General features: G+C 37.1%; 1 protein-coding gene across 1 annotated transcript; it reads right to left on the reverse strand.

The window, feature by feature from the left end:
- Window positions 1-222: 222 nt before the first annotated feature.
- On the reverse strand, window positions 223-2811 carry LOC113311832. The gene is made up of 2 exons (XM_026560633.1): window positions 2020-2811; window positions 223-285 (listed from the first exon to the last, which is right to left on the reverse strand). Exons 1-2 carry the CDS (start codon window positions 2809-2811, stop codon window positions 223-225), a joined length of 855 nt encoding a protein of 284 aa, XP_026416418.1.
- Between the last annotated feature and the right edge of the window lie 18201 nt (window positions 2812-21012).

Raw genomic sequence — 21012 nt, forward strand, 5'->3', positions numbered from 1 at the left:
AATCATTGCCCTTAGTTATTATAAGTTTTCCAGACTCAATTGCAACTTTAAAACCCTTATCATCTAAAACAGAACAAGAAACAAGATTTTTGCAGATGTCTGGAACATGAAGAACTTCATTCAATGTGAGAGTCTTTCCAGATGTGATCTTCTGACCGACCTTTCCTTTTCCTGCAACCTCTGATGCAGATGAGTTACCCATAAAGAGTTTCTCGCCTTCCCCTACCCTCTGGTAGGAGGTGAACAGATCTCTATTCCCACAAACATGTTTGGTAGCTCCAGAGTCTACCCACCAGTCCATCACATTGGTCACCAAATTAACTTCAGACACTACAACAGAAAACTCATCCTTTTTCTTTTCAACCAAGTTAGCATTATTCTTCTTGTCCTTACGATGTCTACAGTGAACTGCCATATGGCCAATAACTCCACACGCATAACAAGCACCCTTAATTTTAGTAATGCTAGACTCTGGTTTTCGAAACATACCTTTCTTGGGAGGATCACGCTTAGAGTTATGATTGTTACTCTCACCTTTTCCATCTTTGGAAGATCTATGTTCAGTCATATGAGCTTTATTACTCATGTTCCTTGCAGAAGACACGTTCTTATCTTTGGAGCACAGCAACTCTTCCACTTGAATCTTCTTCCATAATTCAACCATGTTGATCTCGCCAGTTTCATGTCTTAGCTTTTTCTTGTACTCAGACCAGGAAGTTGGTAACTTCTCAATTACCGCAGATACTTGAAACGTCTCATCAATGACCATACCTTCAGCAAGAATCTCATTAATAATCTGTTGAAATTCGAGGAATTGATCAACAACAGGCTTATCATTCGTCATCTTGAAGTCCATAAACTTCGCCACCATAAATTTATTGCTCCCTGCAGTCTCCGCTTGATACTTTGCTTCTAACGCAGTCCACAAATCATAAGCACTAAAATTTTCTTTAGCATTGTAAAAATCATACATCGTATCTTCCAAACCATTCATGATATGATTTTTCGCCAGAAAATTACACCGCTTGTTATACGATCACCTCCTCAGTTAAAGCTTCAACATTCATCAATTTATCATGTGGAACAGGTACTAATCCAGTTCATGATGGCTTAGATAAAACAACATCTTGGATTTCCATCTCTTGAAATCCTTTCCATTGAACTTCTGTGGTCTTTCAACGTCGTTTTTTCCCATTGTTACAAGGAATAATAATGTGTTAAGATTGTTGGAGTCTTGCAACAATAGAAGAAACGTCAGATGTATCAAACAATAAATATAAAGAACCGTATCAAACAACTCTACCACGAACAAATTGATGAGGGAAGAATCACAGGTTCAACAAGTTGTCCTTAACACATTAGTTCGCGGGTATAGTCTAAAGTAATGCTAAACCCCAACGTGCGAAGATGTGTCCAGGATAAGATTGCCCGATATAACTTGTATTAGCACAATACAAGTTACCCACTCTTAAACTCAGCAACGGGGATGAAAGTAAAACGCCGCACAAAATAAAAGCAAGAAGATGAAGAAAAGTAAACCTAGAGATGGTCGCTGCTTGTGAGTTTTGAAAAGAGATTTTCGAGTTGTATTTATAGGAAAATTAACTTGCAAATCAAGTTAGGTTTAGGTTTTTTCTTACAAAACGAGTTTTGTTTCTTGTAAAACAATTAAACACAAAAAAAGAATTTTTTCCATAAATAAAACTCTTAAATAAATTATTTATCAAGTTAAAAACTTGCAAAAAATAATTTCAAGTAGAAACGGACTTGGTGCTTGGTACACGCGCATGGGTTAAACATGTATTTTTCGTCCCACCTGCTCCACCCACATTGTTTTACAACATATTCATGAGAACATGGTAATATAGTGGAGCACCTCTTTAGTTTTCCACAATGTAGACTAAAGGTTCCATTTCATTCACTCAAAAATGAGTGAGTATCCTTAGACCCTTAGGTCATGAGATCAAACCACACCAAGACAAAAAAATCATTTATTAAATAACTCATTTTCTCCAACACATTGATCAGGTCTCCAACTATGTCATCATCTTTGACCGATCTCTCCATCTTGATAGTACTGTCATCAGTAGAAATAGCATTCAGTGCAACAGGCTGATATCCCACTATGCGGTGATCATCTTTGACCAAGCTCTGCAACTCCAAACTTCCAGTACAACTTGGATTTAATGCAACAGATTTATCACCGAGATCATAACTACCAAGATGATCATACAAAAGCTTCTTATCAACCACTTCATTGTGATGACTCTTACAAGCATAGTAGAAGACGCTCTGAACTAATAGCCCCGTGAGATTAACTGCCACCAGCATGAACAAACACAGCAATCCCAACAAAATCTTAACCATGAAATGTATATGAGCCTCCACCGTAAACAAAAACATATATTCTATCATCCATGTAGCCCCCAAAAACAAATTTTCAAGTCCGAAAGCAATAAAAGTTCTCCCTCGTAAAAGTTGTGTACTCTTCTTCATGGCTGCCAACCCATAACCGTTAGGTTCAAGAACAGAAATCACACTTGCTAAATGCCATTGAGCTGTCACATAGATATGAACAAGATCGTATATGGTTCCAAATATGATCTGAAACCCCAAGAAGAGAGCTACATTAATATTTTTCGCAGCCAAGAAAGACATAGGAACGTAGTAGGCCAAGTAGCTGACTAGCATGAGACATAGAACATAAAAGAAGGTTATGATAAGATGTTTAAATATGCGAGGAACCGCAAACAGAGTCGGGATAAATGAGACGGATTTTGATGCATAGAGAGAAGCTACCGTGAAGACCATAGCGGAGGTAGATAGAAGAGAGAAGAGGAAGAGAACAAGAATGTAGAAGAATTCATGAATGGAGTAAGTGCGGATGAACTGTTTATACGAAGGAGATGAATGATGATCACCGGAAAAGTAATCGGACAAAATGAAGAAGAGGATAAAACTATGAGTTTCGAGTAATAACTGCATCAATGAAAGTGGGAGAATTAGGGTTAAGGTAATCAAAAGGAATTTTATAGGAGATGATCTGGCTGGGATTTTCACTGCTTCCTTGATGATTTGATCCGGTCTGAAGAATTTGATGTCTTCTGCAGCAGTAAAGAGATCCATAATGCTTGTTTAGTTTCACTGGTGAAAGAAAGAGAAGAAGACAAGTATCATTAGTATACAGTGGATCCAATGAAAGGAATTGCTAGGAAACTTCTTGGTTCTTAATCAAGTCAGAGTCGAGTTACCGTGTGGAGTACTAAGAAAATTGATGCTGCATTTGCGAAAATAGTAAATGATTGTAATGGAGGACGGTATTATTATAGCTAATGTAGTGGTGGCAGATGAAGAAATGAATGAAATTAAGATGGGTTTGGAAGTATCATGAAATTAAGAAATGCATGTAATTAAGATGTACATTAATTAGTAGGGTCTAGAAATCAAAGGCTGGTTCTTTTAGCAAGGGAACCATGTGAAAGTTTACTCTGAATTGGGGGGAGGGGTGTGAGTCAGCTCAGAGGCAAGTCACTTGATCAGGTAATGCCATAATTGTTTCTTTGAAAGGTTATAAGGATGCTGGCCTGGACTCCAAAGTCCATCCCAAACAAAACAAAAAAATACAGCATTTTATTTCATATCGGTAACCTACCTCCTGCGAACAAACAAACAGGACAAAAGAAATGTAAAAACAAATAGGGACTTTAGGTGGCCTACTAAGTTAATTTTGTAGAAAGTAACCTAGTTAGTGTGAGAAATGGAGAGAGAAGCAGCGGACTATCCGCTGTATTTGGAGAGGAAGATTTTCTTTGTGTCAATGGATTCTCAAGGTATAGGTATGAGAATGGAGGAAAAGAAGCGTGGAGGCTTTAGATCGTGGATGGATTTCTCCGTTGAGATCACAAACTGACTGGTCTCAGTTCTGGAGGAGGCAATGGCACCAGGAGGGATGAAAAAGAAATGGCCAAAAAGAGAAGGCGAATCCTCTTTCTTGTGTGAGATTAGGGTTAATGATGAGGGAAGATACCTTCTAATTTCTAGAGTAAGGTGGGGTGATTCAAAATCATTCGCAATCTGTGTTCTGAGTGGTGATAATGGTTATTATTGGGCAGTCCTTTGCAAGGAAATAAACAGACTGTTGAAGAAGCATAATCTCATCAAAAAGCCGATTCAAAACATTCCATCAAGATTGGAGTTTGCAGATCAATTTCCAAGGAGAGGGGTAGTAAGCAACAACAATCTTACGAAGGTATAGTTCGTGTGGAGGGAGAGGCACGATGGCAGAAGGTAGCAAGAGAGATTAGGAGGCAAATGGAGTGGGAGTCCTTTATTAATATGGAGATTGTGGATGATCACGCAGCCAAAATTATTTTAAACAAAGACTATTGGATCGATCTTTGGAAGCCCCAAAAACTTTTTGTTGATATGGCGGTCGTGCATCTTTCAGAGGCTACGGGGGAAGGAGAAATTCATGTCAGGTCTGCTTTAGAAACTGAGAGTCAAACCCAGAGGGAGAAACCCTTGTCAGATAAAATCATCCCACTACAAGCCCTATCAAAGTATGGTAAGTGGTTGAAGATCAGAGGGATTCCTCAGAGGTTTTGGAGCTCAGATTTATTTAAGAAGGTGGGGGATCTGTTAGGTGGCCTTATTGAAGTTTCCACAAGCTCTCTCAAACTGACGAGCTACAAATTCTTCAGAATCAAGGTCAAAGGTGATTTTTCTATGATCCCGGCGGTTCTGAAGGTTGAAGATGGAGACCAAGTTTGGGCGACATCAGTGGAATGAGATTTCAAATTCGAGCCGCAAATCAGGGCGTCAATGGAGGAATATGTTAGGCTACTTGCTAATTTGGATTCCAGATTTTCAAAGCCAAACCATAATCCTATTATTTTGGAGTCGGCTTCTTCGGAGCAGCTGACTAGACAAGGAAGCGGTACGAAATCTTTTGTTGCTGGACCCAAAAGAGGTTTAACACAAGACCCAGTCTTTAGAAAGAATAATCAGGGAGTTAATAGATCTTCCTTTGCATGGTGGAGACTTCACATGGAGTAATAAGAAAAGTGACCCTTTGCTTTGCAGGATAGATAGATGTTTGGTTTTCTCTCTTTTTGATGAACGTTTTAATAGTGCAACTCAAACTGCCCTAATTCGTACGGTTTCAGATCATAATGTTATACTTCTGGATTTACACCCATCAACAAAACCTCATTCTAGCTTTAAGATTGAGAATCATTGGTTGGAGCATCCAGATTTCCTTAAACTGGTGGAGGTGTGGTGGAATTCTCTTGATTTTGTTGGCAATCTAGGGTACGTGCTGTTTAAGAAACTCCAGAACCTAAAATTTTTCATAAAAAACTGGAGCAGAGAAACTTTTGGTTCGGTCAGAAGAGAGGAGGAGGAGCTTATGAAGAAAATTCAAATTCTGAATTTGGCGGAAGAATCATCTCTATCTTCTTCTCAGCTAGGCGAAAGAGCGGCTTTATTGCATTCTTTAAACAATGTAAAGATCACCAGAGCCAGAATGGCTTATCAAAGAGCGAAGGTGAAGGGTTTTGAGTATGGAGATAAAAACACAAGCTATTTTCACAAAATTGCTAGTGGTAAAAGAAGACGTAACCTTTTAACAAAACTGGAGGTGAATGGGGATGATGTTTTTAATCAACAAGTTATCAAAAAGGAAATCCACGACTTCTACACAGGTTTGTTTACTGCCGAGAATACTGTAAATCCTACTTTTGCTAATATGGAGTTTAGGAACATCGATGCAGCATAGCAGAGTTGGCTGGAAAGGGCGTTTGAAGAAGAGGAGGTGCTTAAAGAAGTTAAGATGAGTGGAGCTAATAAGACGCCAGGTCCGGATGGATACAACCTCGAGTTTTATAAAGCATGCTGGGATGTCTTGAAGAATGATGTGCTTGCTGCGCTGAATGAATTTCACTCAACATGGACCTTAGATTGGAGACTCAATGTCTCTTTCTTGAAGCTGATTCCAAAGAAGGAAGATTCAACCACGGTGAAGGACTTTAGACCTATGAGTTTGATTAGAAGCTTCTACAAAATTCTCTGTAAGTTATTGGCTGAGAGGATGAAGGTGGTTATGCCGGATTTAATCTATAATGCATATGGAGCTTTCATTAAAGATAAACAGATATTGGACGTAATTATGATTGCTAATGAACTGATTGATAGAAGATTGAGACAACAAAATCCTGGTATTATGTGCAAAATTGATATGCAAAAGGCTTTCGATAATGTAAGCTGGCCATCTCTCTTTTCTATTTTGAAGAAGAATGGATTTGGGAGTAAGTGGATTAAGTGGATGGAATGGTGCGTTACGGCTGCGAGATTCTCTATCCTTGTCAATGGGGAAGCAACTAATCTAATTAAGCCAACCAAAGGAATTCGTCAAGGCGACCCCTTTTCACCCTTCCTTTTCCTGTTGGTGGTGGAGGTGTTATCTATGCTTATCAATAATGCGCCTGCTCAAGGTAAGTTTAGTGGCTTCTAGGTGAAGGAAGGTGGTACCGTTGTAACTCACTTACAGTTCGCAGACGATACAATTATTTTTCTAGATGCTACTTCAGTTGAGGTAAGACGACTTTTAATCATTCTTGCGGTTTTTGAGATTCTAACTGGTCTTCGTTTAAATCTTGAGAAAAGCACGATGATTAGCATAGCAGCAGATGCTTTGGTGGGTGATTTAGCGCTGGAGTTGGGATGTAGGGTCGAGACAATCCCATTTACGTATTTGGGTATGCTCATTGGTTCAAATAGGCGTAGTGATTTAATTTGGGAGGTGATCATTCAAAGGATGCATAAGAAACTTGCACCATGGAAGAGAAAAATTTTAAACAAAGCGGGTAGGGTGGTTCTAATATAGAGCTCACTTGAGAGTCTTGCGGTATACTTCATGTCTCTGCATCATATGTCTGCCTCAGTTGAAAAGAAATTGAACTCTATCATGAGACGTTTCCTATGGGGTGAAGAGGAAGGGAAAAAGAAGATGAGTTGGGTTTCTTTCAAGAGGATTTGCAAGCCGAAGAGGAAGGGTGGGTTAGGTATACGTAATTTGAGATTGGTTAATAAATCTCTGTTGGCGAAATGGCACATACGGTATTGCAAGGAGAAAACAACACTTTGGAGAAGAATAGTCTGTGAAAAACAAATGCTGAAGTTGACTGCCTGCTACCACTACAAGTCAGATAATCGACAGGGAGAAGCATGTGGTTTGATATCCTTAGAGATAGTAAGGTTTTTTATGATTCAGCAAAGGTGCAGGTAAAAGATGGGACTACTTTGCGTTTCTGGCAGGATGCATGGTGCGAGCGAAGGCCGTTAAAGGAGAAGTTTTCGAGGTTATTCAGAATTAGCATGCAGAAGGCAGGATCTGTAGGTGAACTGTGTGGTAATAATGGAGTCTTCCTCTTCAGCAGGGAGTAAAATCAGATGGAGAGAATAGATCTTCTAGAGATGAAGCATGATATCAGAATGGTGGTTTTAGCTATGGGGGAAAGTGACTGTGTGGAAGGAGCGGTGATTTCAAAAGAAATGTATATGAATTTAGTTGGTGGCGATACGGACTGGGAAGGCTACAGGGTTCTGGAAAATAAGAACGTGCCTCCAAAAGTGCTTTTTCTTTTCTGGGCATCTCTCCACAACTCGATCCCAATTCGAGATATACTGCAACAACGGAGGGTAACTATTAGCTCAAATCTATGTCTTTTCTGTGGTAATGAAGTCGAAAAATTGGAACATATGTTCATTAACTGTACAGAGATTGCAAAGTTATGGAGTTTCTTTTTAGCATCATTGAAAATGAACTGGTTCATGCCGCTGCACTTTAAGACGCTGATGTTAGGATGGAAAATGAATAGAGGGAAGACAATGATCATGACGGTATGGAATCTGCTGCCTTTTGCGTTGTGCTGGGAGGTGTGGAATGAGAGAAATAGAAGGGTTCACGGTGGCAGGGCAAAGACCAACTATGAGATGGAGATGGCCATTAAGCAACTGATTCATCTCTGGGGCACAAATACAGATGTTCTTCAAAACCACACTGCTTCGCAAATAATGCATCAGTGGGAGGATATTATGAATTTGTAGAGCTTTAGTTTTTGCTCTTTGAGAAGGTCTTTCGACCTTGTATATACTCTATACATATTCTTTTTTCTTTTTAATATATCCTTTCCACTTCAAAAAAAAAAATTTAGTTAGTGTGGTGTCTAATTTTGTACATCTCACCTTGGTCCATTCTACTGATCCACCAACTTGCGCACTCCACTGATCTACCAACTTGTGGTTAAATCTTAAGAACAATTTTACGTAACCTATGTTTTTTCTAATCAACTGGATATTAATTTGGGGATATAATTTTAAAATAATTTTTAAAAATAAAGAATTGAATTTTTGGTGAAGTATAATATTTTTAATTTTAACTCCTTGAATTAAATTGTGTTCTAGGTGTTCTAAATTTTGAATTGGCAAAATCAACTAATTTACAACAACAAGAGTTCGGTATAGCTAACACGTCTTTTATTCTTTATGGAAGAAAAAGAAAAGTGTCTTCATTGAACAGCTAGACCTTTGCTTATTCCAAAATATAGGGTACCTACTACTAGTAGTAGCTACTACCTAGCCATTTAACTCTAGAATTTAATCATGTCTATGTTCTTTCGAATTGCAAGTAGATAATAACAAAGTTCATAAAGGATCTTGCTTATGAAGTTACTTGAGTATGGTTTGATAAGCTTCCTAGTATCATTGAGAATCATTTGATTCAAGACACTGTACCAGTTTCAGCTTAATCAATTCATAATTTTTTGCATCAAAAAAATAAAAATATATAGAATTTGAATGATTTTCTTTGACTTCGGTCAATGACTTGTAAGACTGAGGGTCAATTTGTGGTCCAAATGCATATTTCTCTAAGCAACAACAATTGTCACCTACGAGTTTGGTGCACTGACTCCAGTCCAAAGGCCGCAATAACCGTATACCTTATAGGCATCAGTAGCAGACCACTCCACTGGCACCTTGAAACAATCCTCAATTCCGTACAGAAAAAACTTCAATTAATACTGTACATGTTCTATTGAAGTTGAGAAAAACTTTTAAAAGTTGCTTCTGAAAATTACTGCTACTTCTTTGAGAAGCAAAAGCAAAACCAGTTGGTAAAAAACTTCCATTCCTCGGATGAAAAAGTTTGTGGAAAGTGGACTAGACAAAGACCTAGACTCATCCCCGAATAGGATACCCCTACGGTTATGTACTCTACGGACATAGATGATGTGGTTACAACTTCGTGAGCTCATAATGATTTTCTATATAATCAAGGTACATGTGATTCATCACCGGAGAAAATCATCTCTTGGGTCTTCTCGATGTCGGGGTTCTGAAAAAAGGAAAATGCCATTTAAACATGTGAGAAAAGGCATGTTGCTGGAGCTTGTAAGGACCTCTCTATTTCAATGGTGCTATTTTAAGTTTTGTGTACTCTTTAAAGGAGAATGCTTAAACTTGTGAACAGATATTTAAACTCTTGAATTGTGGTTAAAAAATGGTGTCAAGAATGTTGATTAGTTTTGCATTTTGATTGTTGCGACAAGAATGTTATGTAGTTGCAGGAAATCCTACAACACACCCTTGTATTATCATGACTATAATTTCTAGATCTAAACTTATTTGATATGGAAATAAAGATAAAGATAACGAAAATAGAAAATAAGACACAAGATTTACATGGTTCAATCAATATGATCTACATCCACGGGATTAGGGATCTTCACTATGGTTGTTTGTAATTACATATGGATTACAATTGAGACTCCATTAATGAGTATTTGGAGCTCTCTTTGGGGAATAAGAAGGAGATAAGACTACACAATAGAAAATCCTCTCATAATAATAATCCTCTCCTAAAGTGTATCTCTCTTTCTGATTATCTCTCTTTCTCTCTCTTTCCTTTCTCTTTATATAGGTGTTTACCTAGTGGATGACAGCTAATGTACAGCTAACATTTCCCCTAATTTCGGATCTGGTGTTACGTTCTCTCAGGATCTTATTACAATTTCGCAGGTTCTGCTACATTCTCGCAAACTCTCTCTATAATTTCGCAAACTCTTACTGTTGTGCGATATTTGGATCCTACATCTTGCCTCTTTTTTCTTGAATATTGCTTGAAAAGTGATCTTCAGGAAAAAATCCATTGTTGTAGTTGTTGGAGAGAGATACGTGTTGTTGGAGTAGTCTTTGATCTTCGCTGATGAAGGAACGAGCGAAAGAATACTGGACTTGAAAAGTACGTACTTGTCTCTATTCTTTTGTGAAGTTCCGGAATGTTGCGAAGTAAATAAGAAGTGTCATCTTTTGAAGTATGCGAAGTATGAAGTATCCTTGAAGAAGTATGAAGTATCCTTGATGAAGTATAAGAAATATTTAATTCTCGAAATGTAAGAAGTATCCGTCCTTGAGTGAGAATAATAAGTATTGCCTCTATTCATGCGAAATTATTACTCCATTTTTGGTGATTCTTGCCGAGAAGATAAAGAATATAAAATGTTTTCTTGGTAACTCATAATTGCCTCTGTTCTTTATCTATGAGGGTAGAATCTTTGAGAAAATGTTGAATGTGCGAATTGTTTCTTTATTCTCATCTTTCCTCTGTCTCATGTTTTGTTCTCATGCGATAGTATAATCTCTTCAAGTTGCTTATAATTATGCGAAATAATTGAGCGAAATAATCATATCGTTCGGAATAATCACATTCTGCGAAATAATCACATTCTGCAAAATTCTGACACATTCTGCGAAATTCTGACAGATTCTGAATAATCCTACGAAACTCTGAATAATCCTACGAAATTCTGACACATTCTGCGAAATTCTGAATAATCCTGCGAAATTCTGAAAAATTCTGCGAAATTCTGAATAGTTCTGAATAATTCTGTTAAATTATGCGATATTATTGCGAAATTCTACAATATTATTCCGTACAGTTTTGTAAAGTATTTATGCGAACATAATGCTTATGTGATGATTATGTTATGAAATGTGTATGCGATGTTTATGCCATGAAATGCTTATGCAATGCTTTTATGATGCGAGTATGATGCTTGTATGATGAGAATGCTTATCTATTGCAATGTATAGTTAAGGTTTGTGTTACTTAGCTCATTTTGCCGTGTAAAATGGATGTAGCTTTAAATTGCTTCCATTCTTCATTTCTCTGCCTTTTTCTTTAGTGTATGCATTGTTCTTCGTGTAGTTATTGTTCTTCACAAGTTTTTACTTGTTTTTCATCTTCCCTCTTTCCTGCACTATTAGTATCTCATAACAGTATGATCATAATATCAAGTCTGCGGCATTTTCACTGCCTCAGTTTCATTTCCTTGTACATATTCGCAAGCTTGTTTGCTTACATATAATCATTCTCGCAAGCTTACTTGCTTACTCATTTTCTTATGTGGTCTTATTTTGCCTTCCTAGTTAAAGGTCTTATTTTGCCACCTCTTGTCATTGCGACAAAATCGCAGGACGTCTTTGCACTTTCATGCAAAAACCCATTGATCTTGCCTTAACTTTTTCTTTTGTATTATTGCCTCTTCAGGATTGTTGCGACAATATGACAGGCCTAAATATTCTTGCGAAATTAAATCCCCATGTCATTGTCGTCTTGCGACGAAATCGCAGGATGTCTTTACACTTCATGTAATGACCCATTGATCTCGTGTTATCTTTTTCTCTAGTATTATTGCCTCTTCAGGATTGTTGTACAAATATGACAAGCCTTAATACCCTTGCAAGTAAAAAGCCTCATGACATTTGCGTCTTAAGACACTTATCAGCTCCTTAATGGAGGGTGCCGCCCTTATATTCCCCCTGGTTGCCCCTTCAAGGAGGCGTACTTCTACCATACAAGGTTATATCCTCCCATCCAGTATTAACAACAACCAGTTGTTTTCGCAACCTCTTATCCCTTTTACATATAGGGCTTATGGTTACGAGACTGCACCCTAAGTGGGTTTTCTTCGGGCCGAGCGCAGTATAAGCCAAGACTTGTCAAGAATGGCAAGGACGCTTTAAACGCCCCTGGAACTCTTGACTCAACCGTGTACCTCGGCGCCTTGATCAGATTCTGCACTCCTTGGGAGAGTCCTTATTACCTTAGTTGCCCCATCTAAGTCATATTCTTAAGCTAAGAATCCAAGGTGCATCTCCCGGATGGGATTTATTGACCCCAAATCTCCATGACTCAGGTTTCGGGGGCGGTGTAACCTTTCCCTGAGCCATGCAACAGGTACCCCCTTATATGATGTACTTTAGGTCTTACATTTGCCTCTTGAGAAATTTTATTCGCGAACTAGGGTGTACGCCATAAAGGTTCGCCCCTATCTGCGAAATTTTATTCGCGTTTCTGCGAAATTTTCACGTCTCTTTGTTTCGGCAAAATGTTCGCGTTTCTTTATTCTCTCATTCATCTTTTCATTTCTGTCATCTCTTTCATTCATTCTTTCATTTCTGTCATCTCTTTTATTCATTCTTTCATTCTCATAATATCATATCATTTGAATCAAAATAAATATTCAAGAGAAATTCTAATACATGGTAACTCTGAAATCTTTGTAGTTGTGAAATCTTTGTAATTCTGCGATTCTATCGTGTTTTGTAAATCAAATCAAAAATATTTTTATTCTTTGCAAAAGAAATATTCTAGAGAAATATATAAATTGAATTTTCTCAGTTTTCTGTAATTTTGAAATCTCGCAATCTTTGTAATCTTGAAGTCTTTGTAATCGTGCGATTGAATCGCTTTTTATAAATAAAATCAAAAATCTTTTTATTCGTTCTTAGTATAAAGTAAAATGTTCAAGGAAGTGGTACTTATCTTTCATGTGAGTCGTTGTTGTTGTCACAAAAGTGAATAAACGCCTTGAAATGTATAAATTTCGCGGAGCAAAAAGAAGTGTGAGGAGTGAGACTTGAACCCTTGATCTGCTTCTTGGATTTTCTCGAACCATACCAACTGTGCTAAGCCACTTTTGTGAAATAATCAAAGTTCTTGCGAAGTAATCAAATTCCAACTGTGTAAGAGGCAATTCTGTATAAGTTTCGCATAATAAAAATAAATATGCGAGAAGCAAGAATTGATCCCGCGACCTGCTGCTTGCATTCATGCCTCCTAACCAACTGTGCTAACCCTCTCTTGCGAAATAATCAAAGACTGTGTGAAGTAATCAAATATCAACTATGCGAAATGAATATTTATGAAGCAAAAATTATTTGGTCACAGGGAGAATCGAACCCATGTCCTCTAGTTTGCATTCTCCTTCTCTGCGCTACTTGTTGCTTGCGAAAGAAACACACAATGTTGTACTTTATTCCATTTCTTCGCCTTTAGAATTTCAAAAATGTGCGAAAAATTAAGCTTGATGAGGGATTCGAACTCGAGTCTTACAACTCACTCTAGCGAAGCTTGACCAACTGTGCTACCTCTTGTTTGCGAACTAATGAAACAATATTGCGAAATTATTCATGTTTTCGCTATCTGTAAAAAGAAGAAAACTATGCTCGCAGGGAAGTTCGAACTTGCGACCACGAACGTATATATTTGTTCTCTTGACCAACTGTTCAAGAATCTCTTTACGAAATAAACGCACAATATATTTCTCCTATTCTTTTATTCTCCCATGCAAATGAGAAGACAATGAAAAATATGTGTCTCTGCGAAATTCGAACCCGTGACCTATTTGTTGTTCGCTCATCCTTAAACCATATGTGCGAATTTATGTTCGTGATAGAAATTGCAGCATCTGCCTCTTATCTTTTCTTTGTCCTTCCTTAACTTCTTTCACATTTTCCTTCATCTCCTGAACCTGAAAATCTTCCACTGAAACTTCCATTTTTTCCTTAAATTTCATCACAACAACTAATTTTTTCTCTCGCTCTTTTCATGTCTTTGAATTGTTGATGATGTTTACTCCCTGAAAGTGTGATTTCTTTCATAAAATTTCCGTTTTTGAACCTAAACTTTGTAGATCTAGAAAAATATGAACAATAGCTAATCTTCATGGAAATATTTTGAACCAACAAGCTACAGGAGGGATAAATCCTTTACTCCTACCTGTTTCTAGCGCCAAAAATGTAGTTGCAGGAAGTCCTACAACACACCCCTTGTATTATAATGACTATAATTTCTAGATCTAAACTTATTTGATATGGAAATACAGATAAAGATAATGAAAATAGAAAATAAAACACAAGATTTACGTGGTTCGATCAATATGATCTACATCCACGGGGTTAGGGATCTTCACTATGGTTGTTTGTAATTACATATGGATTACTATTGAGACTCCATTAATGAGTATTTGGAGCTCTCTTTGGGGAATAAGAAGGAGATAATACTGTAGGATCAGATTCTCACAACAATTGTGTCTCTGCGAAATTATCAATAGAATTTCACAATAGCGTCGCAGAACAGTTCTAGAAAACAACGTCAGCAAATATCATGAGAAAGATGTGATAGTCTTGCGAAAATTAGAGAGCTTGCGAAGTTAACATTTGTAAGGTTGCGAGAATGTCGCAAACCATATCCGAAAATAAAGGACAGGTTAGCTGTCATCCACTATATATTTCCTTATAAATAGTCATTCGAGTTGTAAAAGAGGGGGGGATCTTTTTTGAGTGAGAGACAAGTAAATAGGAGAGAGAGAGAGTTCAGAACAAAGATCATTCTTTATTTTCTTTATTTTTCTTGTCTTGTAAGAACATTCAGAATTTAATCAATAAAATTAAGAGCGTTAACCTAAATGAGCTGATCAACAACGAAATCATATGAGGGGTGTAGTGTAGGATTTCCTGCAACTACATAATGGCGCTAGAAACAGGGAAAATTGAAGATTGAAGACTATTCTATAAAAAATCGAAGATTAATATTGAGATTTGTGAAAATTTAAAGTATTTGATTAATAAATTTTCATAATTTCTTGAAACACTGTTAGCATTGAAGAAATGGCTAGAAGAAGAAATACATCCGAAAAACCAACTACTATTAGAAGAAGCAAAAGAATTTCTGGAAGAGAAAGAAGTGAAATGGGAGAATCTACTAGAAGGAGAAATAATAGAGAAAATATAATTCAATCACTAACTCAACAAACACTAGTTCAAGAGAGGAATACAGATTATGACAGAGTGAGCGTACACACTTGGCGATCAAATTCAGCAAAAGAAGTAGAAGAAGAGCAACAAAATAGAAATTACAGACAGGAAGAGAGAAATCAAGAAGCAGATGGAGGAATAATTCATGGAGGTGAAGAAATTGGAGCGTTAGAAACATTGAGACGAAGAATACATGAAGAAAGAAGAGATGAGGTGGAAGAACGTGCAAATTTAACAAGACAAAATCACGAATTAAGGATGGAGAATATCAGATTGCAGAATAGAAGATCGAGAAGTATTACAAAATCATATTCCAGATCAACTAGAAGAGAAATGAGGAAAAATTCACCTACAATCAATGTGGGAAACAATATTCAGGAAGAAATGTCAAATCCTAATGAAGAATATCGCGAAAATATAGAAAGAATTGATGATCGTTACATCCCACAAAATGAAACTTTTGATGATAGACAAATTGGAGGAAATCAAGAGAACGGGCAAATTCAGAGACAAAATAACCAAGATAGCGAAGGAAATCAAGAGGAGGGAAGAAGAATTTTACATGTGAGAGAAAATCAAAGAAATCAACAGACAATTGAAGAAGAAATTGAAAGACATAATGTTGAACAAGCACGTTTAATCTGCGAACGTGAAAAGTTGAGAGCGGAAATGGAAGAACAAGAGCTTCAGGAGACAATTCTCCAGAACAATCATGACAACCGAGAAAGAAGACGTATACAAAACTGGAATAATGATAATCTCAATGAGGAGTATGATAGAGTGAAGAGAATGTCTGAAAGACAGCGAATTGAGTTGATAAGAAATGAACAAAATTATGGAGGGGAAAATGAACGACATCATCACTTGCGAATTCAAGATAGGGATGAGGAAGAGAATCGCAGAAGAAGACGAGATGAGGATAATGAAGAAGAGATGCAAAATTTCGCAAGAGAAGATAAACGTGAACGCAGAAGAAGAGAAGCAAAATTAAAGAGACCAATGGGTCAAGATTCAGGATTAAATCAACAAATCTTGAAAGAATTAGAAGAAATGATAGGAATGCTAAATAACAGAAGAGAAGTAGGTAGAAGACAATTGGATGAAGCAATAAAAGAAGCTGCGAAAACTCCATTTACAAGGGAAGTACAATTAGGAGGAATACCACCGAAATGCAATTTGCCCGCATTTAACCAGCATTTTCAATGGAACAACTTGTGCAATTCAACACATTAAAGCTTATGTGAGATGCATGTTACAATCGGAAAATCATGATGCGGTATTGTGCAAATACTTCGCATCCAGCTTAACAGGAGAGGCGTTAAAATGGTTTGAAGGTATACCAAAGAACATAATAACCTCCTTCAATCATTTGCAGACCACATTCTTGGGAGAATATATAAGTAATAATTCCTCACGACCCGGTATAGAAGATGTGTTTGGATTAAAACAAAGGATTGGTGAAAGTTTGAAACACTTGACTAAAAGATGGAGAACCATGTGTAGCGAAATGGATGGCCGTGTAGATGAGAGATATCTCATATTATCATTTATCAATGCTATGTTTGCAACAAACCTATTGTATGTCGAAATTTTAAGAGTCAAGAATACAATTACAATGACTGAATTGCGAGAACTTCAAGAAGAATACATTGATTTGGAGGAAATACAAAATGAAATGGAATCATATCCAGTTGCGAATACCAGCTCACAAGATGCGAATGCAAGCTTATTACCCAAGCTAATAAATACAGTGGCGAATACTTCGCAAGTACAACAAGAAAAGGTGATAGGAAACAATCAGCAGAAATTGGTAGCTATGGGAAGTCGAGATCAAGAAGAGTATATAAAGAAAATTTAATTCTCGAAGAAATAAACACCATTAAGACGAAGAAACGTGAGCGGTTGAAAAGTAGAAGTTACAGAAGACGTGTCAAGAAATAAGTGGAAGAGAGAGAGTACGTGTGACAAATGTGGAATATGAAAAGATAAGTAGTTGCGACATTTATCACATCACTCTCTACTTTGCAGAGAAGATTTGAGAAGAGGCAAGATATAGGATCAGATTCTCGCAACAATTGTGTCTCAGCAAAATTATCAATGGAATTGCACAATAGCGTCGCAGAACAGTTCCAGAAAAAAACGTCAGCAAATATCATGGGAAAGATGTGATAGTCTTGCGAAAATTAGAGATCTTGCGAAGTTAACATTTCTAAGGTTGCGAGAATGTTGCAAACCATATCCCAAAATAAAGGACAGATTAGCTGTCATCCACTATGTATTTCCTTATAAATAATCATTCGAGTTGTAAAGGGGGGGGATCTTTTTTGAGTGAGATACAAGTAAATAGGAGAGAGAGAGTTCAGAACAAAGATCATTCTTGATTTTCTTTTGTTTTTCTTGTCTTGTAAGAACATTCAGAATTTAATCAATAAAATTAAGAGCGTTAACCTAAATGAGCTGATCAACAACGAAATCATATGAGGGGTGTAGTGTAGGATTTCCTGCAACTACAAATACTACACAATAGAAAATCCTCTCATAATAATAATCCTCTCCTAAAGTGTATCTCTCTTTCTGATTATCTCTCTTTCTCTCTCTTGCCTTTCTCTTTATATAGGTGTTTACCTAGTGGATGACAGCTAATGTATAGCTAACATTTCACCTAATTTCGGATCTGGTGCTACGTTCTCTCAGGCTCTTATTACAATTTCACAGGTTCTACTACATTCTCGCAAACTCTCTCTATAATTTCGCAAACTCTTTTAATGTTGTGCGATATTTGGATCCTATATGTTATGACTTGCTAAAAAGAAAAAACTTCGTTTATATCATTCATAAAGAAAGGTGTACAAAGTACTCCACAATTAAAATTAGCAATTGCATCATTCGACAACCAACCCCTTAGTTTCAAACTTCAAACCAAGACTTACTCGGGACACGCACATAAGCGTTAGACTCGAAAGCTTTAAATCAATGACCGAGATAAATATCGGATTTTTTCCTCTCCCTTTGCATTTGTTCACAAGCGTAATTCATCTGCTTGGATCTCAATTTCCGAAATGTCACCTAACATGTCAGCATTGTCACTTGTCATGTAGTTGCAGGAAATCCTACAACACACACCATTACTAAATTCTAGATCTAAATCTATTTCACAATCAAAATAAAGATTAAAGTGCTAAATTGTAAAGAGAGACACAAGGATTTACGTGGTTCGATCAATGTGATCTACATCCACGGGGTTCGGTTTCACTATGATTATTGAATTACATATGGATTACAATTGAAACTCCATTAATGAGTATTTGGAGCTCTAGTTTCTTGAAAGAAGAAGATAATAATAATACAAATTATGTTTCTCTCTCTACTAATGTGTCCTCTTTAAAGTGTCTATTCTCCTTTTCTCTCTCCTGCCTTTCTCTTTATATAGATATTTACATAGTGGATGATGTTATGTTGTCGATGTTTTAGGAAGATTCTAGAGTATTCTAGAATCGTCTAGGTGTTTCCTTAATTTAGTATAGCTAGAGGTTTCCTAATTTAGTTAAACTCAAGGTTTCCTTTTGTAGCTATGTTTATATTTCCTAGTATAACTCATATACTTGGAAGACAAGTTTGTAACCTATATAAATAGGTGTACAAGTCTTAAGGGAAAACACACAACAAAATTCAGAGAAGAGTTCTCATAACTAGAGAACTTTAGGGTTTAGAACGTTTAGTTCATAGAGAATTGTTTAGGGTTCGTGAACAACATCCTGCTGGTCATTGTTGTGGTTTATTCTCTGTAATTCGTTCTATAATAAGAGTTGATCGTATCCGTTTGTGGACGTAGGCATATTGCCGAATCACGTTAAATATTGTGTCTTTCTTTGTTTCGTTTAGTGCATCTTATTTCTGTTTTATTTAGTTCTACGTTGATCCAAAGAACTATTAGTGTCTTGTGAGGTTAATCCTAAGGCATTAATCCTAACAAGTAGTGCGGTGAGCGTGGAGAGGATCATAGTTGGAAGTGAAGATGTCTAGTTCTACATCAAGTGGAAGTTTTTTGAAGGTGCATGGATTTGATATTATAAAATTCAACGGGAAGAATAATTTTACATCATGGCAAACTGATGTTAAGGATATTCTTGTTAGTATGAAACAAATCAAAGCGATCAAGGACAAACCAGCAGTGTTACCAAAGGAATGTAGTGATGAGAAGTGGGATGACCTTGTTTTGGAGGCGTGTTCAACTATTCAGTTATGTTTGTCAAGGGAGATCACTCATAATTTTTCCAGTGAAACCTCTGCAAAGGTGTTGTGGGATAAGTTAGAGAAGCTCTACTTGCAAAAGGATTTGACTTCGGATCTTTACTTGAAGCGCATGCTTCATGCCTTTCGTATGGCTTCAGGTAAGCCTATGGTTGATCATATTAACGAGTTTAATAAGATCTGTCTGATTTATCTAACATCAGTGTGACTATTTCTGATACGGACAAATCTATGATATTATTATGTTCTTTGCCTCCATCGTATGATGCTTTCGTTGACTACTTGCTGAGTGTGAAAACCGAAGGAGACAATAAGTTGGTTTTCGATGATGTGGTCGCTGCTTTACAATCTAAGGAATTAAGGAAACAAGAGTTAAGCGATGAAGCACAAGCCGAGGGTTTGTTTGTTAATAGAGGAAAGAATAGTAATAAGAAGCAGAAGTCGAAGAATCGTTTCAAGAAGAACGATATTGAGTGTTATTATTGTCGTAAAACTGGTCATATTAGGGATGATTGTCTCAAGCTTAAGGCAAGAGATGAGAAACGTGAGAAATCAGATTCGAAGAATGTCATTGCTTCGGTTGCGGAAGGCAGTGAAGTTTAGAAGACCCAATGTGTGGTTTTGATGAGGAAGTGTTAACCGTTACATCAAAGAGTTATCTCAATGATGGTTGGATGCTTGATTCCAGTGCTTCGTATCATATGTGTCCTTCAAAGGATTGTTTCACTACTTATAGAGAGGTAAATGGTGGTATTGTTATGATGGACAATTCTAATGCCTGCAAAGCAGTTGGAGTTGGTACGGTACAGGTTCGTTCGCATGGTGTCATCACAACACTTTCAGAGGTTAGACATGTTCCAGATTTGAGAAAGAGTTTGATTTCGGTAGGAGTACTTGAATCACTTGGATACAAGTATGTTGCTGAATATGGATTCTTGAAGGTATACTACGACAGTAATTTGAAGATGATCGGTGAAAGACATGGTAATTTATATTTATTACAAGGAGATATAGTTTGTGGTGGAGCTATGGTTTCTAAATCAATTGATGAGAAACAGGTGGAGTCAGCACGTTTATGGCATATGCGTCTTGGGAATATGAGTGAGAAAGGTATGTACGTGTTGAGTAGTGAAGGCTTTCTTGGAGGTGAAAAGACTTGCAAGCTTGATTTCTGTGAGCATTGTATCTTAGAGAAGCAATGTAGGAGCAGTTTTGGTACCGATGTATATCAAACACAGGGTATGTTAGATTACATCCATTCGGATGTTTGGGGTCCCTCTCGTACAGTTTCTAAGGGAGGTGCTATGTGGTATGTGACCTTTATTGATGACTTTTCGAGGAGAGTTTGGCTTTACACCATGAAGCATAAGAATGAAGTCACCGAGGTGTTTAAGAAGTGGAAGACCATGGTAGAGAAACAACTTGGTCGTGTGATTAAGAAGATACGTTCCGATAATGGCGGTGAATACATCGAAGAACCATTGAAGCAGTTTTGTGAGGAACAAGGTATCGTTAGGCACTTCACAGTCAAGGGTACACCACAGCAAAAAATATAGTAGCAGAAAGAATGAATCGAACGTTACTTGAGAAAGCACAGTGCAT

The sequence above is a fragment of the Papaver somniferum genome, chromosome 9, assembly GCF_003573695.1.
Source record: "Papaver somniferum cultivar HN1 chromosome 9, ASM357369v1, whole genome shotgun sequence".
Taxonomy (NCBI): Eukaryota; Viridiplantae; Streptophyta; class Magnoliopsida; order Ranunculales; family Papaveraceae; genus Papaver; species Papaver somniferum.

Excerpts from the sequence above, each read along its gene's own strand:
- LOC113311832 (XM_026560633.1), bottom strand. The coding sequence starts at position 2,811 with ATGGTCTTCACGGTAGCTTCTCTCTATGCATCAAAATCCGTCTCATTT. Across the intron at positions 286-2,019 it reads TAGTTGGAGACCTGATCAAT|ACTCTGGAGCTACCAAACAT; the intron begins GTGTTGGAGAAA and ends ACTGGTGGGTAG.